This window comes from Quercus suber, unplaced genomic scaffold (assembly GCF_002906115.3).
Source record: "Quercus suber isolate HL8 unplaced genomic scaffold, Cork oak 2.0 scaffold_24, whole genome shotgun sequence".
NCBI lineage: Eukaryota > Viridiplantae > Streptophyta > Magnoliopsida > Fagales > Fagaceae > Quercus > Quercus suber.
In genome coordinates, this window is record NW_027069489.1 from 2,225,413 (window position 1) to 2,231,922 (window position 6,510).

At 35.4% G+C, this 6,510-nt stretch overlaps 1 protein-coding gene across 2 annotated transcripts; it reads right to left on the bottom strand.

Annotated features, from left to right (window-relative positions):
- Positions 1-250: 250 nt before the first annotated feature.
- On the bottom strand, positions 251-3,477 carry LOC111996666 (guanosine deaminase). Of its 2 annotated transcripts, none has more exons than XM_024028659.2 (5): positions 3,278-3,477; positions 2,990-3,049; positions 2,423-2,661; positions 711-815; positions 251-621 (listed from the first exon to the last, which is right to left on the bottom strand). In XM_024028659.2, exons 1-5 carry the CDS (start codon positions 3,291-3,293, stop codon positions 433-435), a joined length of 609 nt encoding a protein of 202 aa, XP_023884427.1. In that variant the 5' UTR covers positions 3,294-3,477; the 3' UTR covers positions 251-432. The 2 variants fall into 2 exon arrangements, with proteins under 2 accessions (XP_023884427.1, XP_023884436.1); XM_024028668.2 differs by having other exon boundaries at positions 2,471-2,661; positions 3,278-3,476.
- Positions 3,478-6,510: the final 3,033 nt, after the last annotated feature.

Consider the following 6,510-nt stretch of genomic DNA (forward strand, 5'->3'; position numbering starts at 1 on the left):
TTGATACATTTATCCAAGCATTCATAACCCTACTCTTGTTGCACTTTTGATCTACAACCAGATAAGTTCACTAATTCTTTTTAGACTGAAGTGAATAACAGGAAGCATACTCCAGTATCACCTTATTCAAACTGTAGAATATTTGTTTATTATATATATGTGTGTGTGTGTGCGCGCGCGTGTGTGTGTGATAATTAGATCAATCCCTTCCGCCTTTCCCTTGTAGCCAAAACCTATTTACCAAAAGAAAGGTTTAAAGGAGATGGATGGTATATCTCCGTCAATGGGAACAACCAAGCATGTATGCATCATAGTGAGGCATATCATTATGTCTAGCTTGATAGTGTATATTAAACAATTGCATTATAAATGAAGCCATTCAGAATGACTGACCAGTTAGTGCCAAATAATGGAAAGGGGAATCCTAAGTATTCAATACATTTGGAACTTTGCCTTTGTTTTCTCAAAGACCTGTTCTGCAATGGCAGCCCCATTGCCATCTGCTCTTTTGATCTCCAAGTGAGCCTTCTGATAGAAACCAGTACCTCTTAATGCATCCGCAATAAAATCATCAAACCCAATGGCAATTGCTGCTTCAGCCTTGGCCCCATAAACCAACCTCTGACACAAAAGTAGCAAAAAATGTAATGTCATGAGCTAAAAAATCTGGGGAAAGAAAGAGAGATGAATATAGAACAGGGTAGTTCAACCTTAATTCGTGACAGATGAATAGCACCGAAGCACATGGGGCAAGGCTCACAAGAAGCATAGATTTCACAGTCCGAAAGCTCAACCTGCTGGAGCTTTTTGCATGCCTGGAAAATATGCACCATAACATAGAATAAAGATCGTGTACCTTTGACAAGCAAAAATGAGTACAAACACTTCCTCATTTACCCTAGAATCCTGATGCAATTGCAAACTCCATCACTCCAATCCCAAATAAATGATAAATAAAGAGGCAAGAAAAAGAACAAACACCCACATAAACACTCAATGGGATTATCTATCTTTAGCATATTCATGAGGCTTTCATAGCTTTCGTAAAGAATTACTGGTGAGTCAAATTGGTCATTCTTGTCAAGGCCTTTATAGCTATCTTGCTGTTCCAGAACTGAGGCAGCAAATTCTGATGTCTTATAAGCTACTTTTCTAAGTTGTTAGCAAGACCATATTAGCGCTCTTTCATGTGAAGTTATGCACCCAGTGGATCACAACCTCATGCTCCGCCTTGCTTACAAGGGGAGGAAGTGCGACTTGAGCTAGAGATCATTGGCGACAAGATTCATAAAGACTAACTGAATCATGATGTCATGGTTTTCATGAAAATGTGACATTTAATTATCCAGTTATTTTCTGTGGCAAATCACTAATTTAGTAAAATATTTTAGTACGATTCTTCCTGCTTGCCACTAGAAATACAAGATATATACAAGCAGGATATTGTTCGCAACCAGGCAGTCCATATGCCCCAATACAATTGGATCTAAAACCAGGTCTTAAAAGCTTAAGTCTAGTTTTTGTAAGTGCAAATATATCAAAGTTTACAGAAGGGGCTAGAAATTCCTATTCCAACTGTCAAATTTAATTACTGCAGAAAAATAATTGAATTGTAGTAGGTTGAATTGATCACAGAGGAATACTCAATGTAATCATGAATACTATTGCAGTCACAAGTATGAGGGAGACTTTAACGGGGGTTGATGTTGTCCACAATCTAAGGAGCTTAATGGTTTCCAGTTTCACAAAAAGATGCATTTGATAAATTACCGCTTATCCCAATAGTTTAATTTTAAACTGTTAGGAAAAGGGTACTTAACCATTATTTTAGAGCTCCATGTGGGCTTAGACTCCCCCTTAATAAATGTGCCCAACACGTGGGAATTTATAACTTTTTAAATGGAATGTGGAGTGGAGACAAGTTCAAACTTAGGAGCACATGCTCTGATACTATGATAAATTACCACTTCACCAAAAGTTTATTCTATTAGGAAAGGGTACTTAACCATTATTCTAACAGCACCCGGATCAGATAAAGTTACAGAAGGTACCAATCTAAATTACAACAAGCCACGTTTTAATGAGCAGAGCCAATAGCTATTAACAGCATTTTCATATGATAAATATACCCTAAATGAGGACGTTAAAGAAATCTACAGGTTGTAGTCATAATAGTCCAAAAGTGAAGTAGTGCCAACTGAATCAAGTTAGACACGTTGACAAATTCAACCATATCACATAATTCTATTTCTAACCATCAATATGGAACATATTAGACTTGTGTTATCTGTCACAATTGTAACTTTTTATTCAATAGATCTCCTTACTAAGAAAACTATTAAGAGGCCACCTCCCTGCTTAGATTTTAACTGTACCACTAATAATTCAGTGATGATCTAACCGTGGAAACAAGGTCACATACTAGAAGAACAGATCTACTGCAATGCAATGAAAGTCTTTCTTTGATAACCTCTCTTATTGCAGTGACTTCAGCATGGGCAGTTGGATCTGTGTTCTTCAAGACCATGTTGTGACAACTCACAACCACTTCATCATTGCGTACAACAACAGCACCAAAAGGTCCTCCATCCCCACATTCTACCCCTCTATACGCTTCTTCAACTGCCTTTGTTAAGAATGCGTGGTCTCTATCCTTCACAGCTGCTCAATATCCAAAACAATTGAAAACATCAACAAAAACAACTAGTACTATCTAAGGCCATAATTGTTAGAAAGACCCACATAAATTTGGGTGGCAAAGAAGAGAATTTGAGTGTATGGAATTATCAAAACCCAAACTTTAGCACAAAATCAGAGTTTTTTTTTTTTGAGAAAAAAAATCAGAGTTATATGCAAGCTATTAGTATTATCAAAACCCAAACTTTTGCACAAAATCAGAGTTAAATGCAAGCTATTAGTATTATCAAAACCCAAACTTTAGCACATAATCAGAGTTAAACGCACGTTATTAGTATTATCTCATTCTTACCTTGTTGATGAGCAGCAAATGCAGAAGCCACAGAAACAGTTCCATCATTGGTTTCGACCACTGAGAGATCAGCAAAATAGTCCAACAATTAAAGTAGTGGCATATTCATTTTAGATAAATTTTCAGTCTTTCAGAGAAAAGTACTTGGATCCAAAAAAAAAAAAAAAAATACATGCTATGTGATCATAAATATATAAATTGTAAATAAATTAATACAGAACAACACAACGAAACAAGACATTAGAGTGAAATAGAAAAGAAAAGAGGGGGAAGGGCTGCTCTTTCTACCAGTAGCTTCCTCCATTTTTGTTGTCGTCAGCGCAAAAAGGAGGATCTTTGAATCTGGGTTGCTATCAAAATCAATCAATCTGTCAATCCACGAAAGAATACCAAGAAAGAATCTCTCCGATTCAAATTCAGTTAACTGTTTTCCTCCTATCAGAAAGCAAAGTAGGAGACGGGTGTTAATAAAATGAAAGCAAAACTAGTCCACACAATTATTTATTATAATATTGGAATCTGCAAATTCTATGCCTGTTTGGCACGTGTACAGTAGTTCTCAATTTAAAAAAAATAAAAGATGACTAAATGAATAAAAATGCATGTAATATTATTTAAAAACTGAAAATATGTGATTAAAATGATTTACCAAATACATGTTTTAAATTTTTTTTTGCCTTTTGTCTTCTTTTTTTTAGAATCGAACTTATAAATTCTAAGATGCTTGAAAAAGTTTATAAAATTATATAAATAATAGAAGATTAAAAAAATTGTCAAATTAATTAGTTATTTTTTTTTATTTTTCCATAAAAAATTTCATAAAATGGTTTACAAATATATGCCTTGAGATGTGCTACGTCTACAATATTTTTACAACAAATCATAGATAATTAATTATTATTGATTCAGATTTGAACCTATCACTAAGATTACTTTTTTGTCCTAACAAAAACAACTAGTAATAACTTGTCACTTAGGATTTATTGTGAAAATGTTATGGATATAATATTTCTCTATGCGCTTAGGGCATACGTTAGTAAAACCCTATAAATAATGAGTGTATTTGGTCTTGATTAAGTAAAACTAGCCTCATTGCACACATTTTTGGGTGTAGAATTTTAATTTTCTATTCATCACTATTTGAGATTTAATTATAAGTTTAATCATATTATGCATTTGAGATATAAAAAATAAAAAAAATAAAAAACCAAATTAAACATAGTGAGAATAGGGAGCAAGGAAACCGAAAATTAAAAAGAAAAAGGCAAGTCTTGATAAAGCACAAACAAAAAAAAAAAAAAAAAAATTGAAAATGTGAGTGATTGAAGGAATATAGGAGAGTTGGAGCATTTTTTAATATTAAGTTTGAAAATCAACAGGCAATTGTCCTATTTTGTAGGCTATGTTTTAGGTGAAAGCTAAAATTTAGGAATTTTTAAATTAGCAATTTTACATATATAACCCTATTATTTAAGCTTTACGAACTAGTAAATTTCAGAATTTAGATTTTACCCCTGAAGTGTAGGAGTGTTTGGATTTTACACCCTAATGTTTCAAAATTTAGATTTTACCCCCTAAATTTTATGGGTGTTTGGATTTTATTTCTTAAAATTTGGAAGTATTTAGATTTTACACCCTAAAGTTTTACAATTTTGGAGTGTAAAATCCAAAAACTTCCTAACTTCAGGGTTAAAATCCAAATTCTAAAATGTCAAGGTGTAAAATCCAAACACTCCAAACTTCAAGAGCTAAAATCCAAATTCTGAAACTTTACAATGTAAAATCTAACAATTGCGAAACTTTAAGGGTGTAATTTGCAATTTACCTTTTTTCTTTTGATAAGTTGACGTTAGGGAGTTAAATTGAAGACTTAAAATTGACTGAGGGATCACAATTTTGAATTATTACAAAAATGCCATTGTATTAATTTTTGTTGAGAATGAAAACAACTTTTGTATTCTGTTGAGGTTCAAAATAATTAAATAGCCATAAATAGGCCCCAAAAAAAAAAAAATAGAGATGGAAAAAGACTTTGGGCCCATTTCACCAAAAAAAAAAAAAGAGAGAAAATAAAGGGTGGGTTCTCACAATAAAGAAAAGGAAGAAGAAAAGAAAGAAAAGAAAAGGAGCCTTGAAGTCGGTTCCTTGCCTGGTTGCTTCAGATCATGTCGTTTCCCTTTTCTTCATAGTTTCTTTCTTTTTGTTGCAACCAGATGAAAGTCTCCCAGCTAGCTTCCCATTTCTAGATTTTCCCGTTGGCTGACCTGAGGCCTTTTGGTTTTTGCTCCAGCTTTCCCAGTTCTACTTTTCCTTGTCTCTTTCTTCAAATGGTTGGAACCAAAGCTCCTGCATTTTTGCTTTGTACTTCCACTGTGTGCCTAGGTCATAAGGTCCGCGTGCCTTTTGTCTCTTTTCTCTCTTCAAATCTGCTTTAGTTTCACCTACGCGTCCAGGGATCCTCTGCCTCTGGTACTGCTTCTGGGCGTCCCGACCCAATTCTTCCTTCTGGGCTTCCTTTGGCTTGCTGTTTCTTTTTATCTGTTTTCTTGGGCCCCTTTCTTCGTGGACCTCTGGATCAGATCCTCTAGGCTCCTTTTCTTTTCTTTCTTTTCTTCTTCCTTTTCTTTATTGTGAGAACCCACCCTTTATTTTCTCTCTTTTTTTTTTTTTTGGTGAAATGGGCCCAAAGTCTTTTTCCATCTCTATTTTTTTTTTTTGGGCCTATTTATGGCTATTTAATTATTTTGAACCTCAACATTTAGCCCCCCGAGCTCATGGGTTGCCTGCAGCCCATGCGTGAGTTTTTTTGTAGGATCTTCTTTTGTTTTGATCCTTCTATGGGGATCCTGATCTTCCATTTCTTCGGCGTCCTGGCTCCTTCGCTTCTTCCTTTTTCTGCGACTCCTCCCCTTCTCGTGGGACGTGGCAGTTAGGTTGAAATAAAACTCCCACCACCTACTTTTACATTTCCCATAACACTCATTAATAACTGCCGCTAACTTCTTCTCTTTTAAATTTAATTCTTGGCAACTGGCACGTCTTTTCACACATCATCTTCTCTAACTGCTCTTATTTCTTCATCCTAGCATTTTCTCATTTACTCTCTTTTTTTTTTCTTGTCTACCTGAGTCTTCTGTTTTCAACCCTTTTTCCTTTTCTTTCGATCAATCTCGTCGCCATCTTCTTTTCTTCTTTCCAAATACCAATTACTTCAATGGCTTCTTCTTCTTCTTCTCGAAAAAGAAAGGAGCGTACTCCTAGTCCCTTTGAAGGCGAGGGCTCCTCTAGTTCTGCGCAAGATGAGCCTGTTGTTGGTCGCCCTGCTTTTCCTTTGCGAGACCTCTGGTATACCCCTAGCTTATTCTTTCCTCGGGTGTCTCATGGCGAAACCCCTCCATCTTCTCACGCCTGGGTATTTTTCGGTCAAACGGGTTTTGCTGGTTCTGCACAAGTTCCAGACCCTAGGGAGATTTTCGATCTTCAAATTAGGCGAGGACTTCGGGAGGCGGTCCTCATCTTCT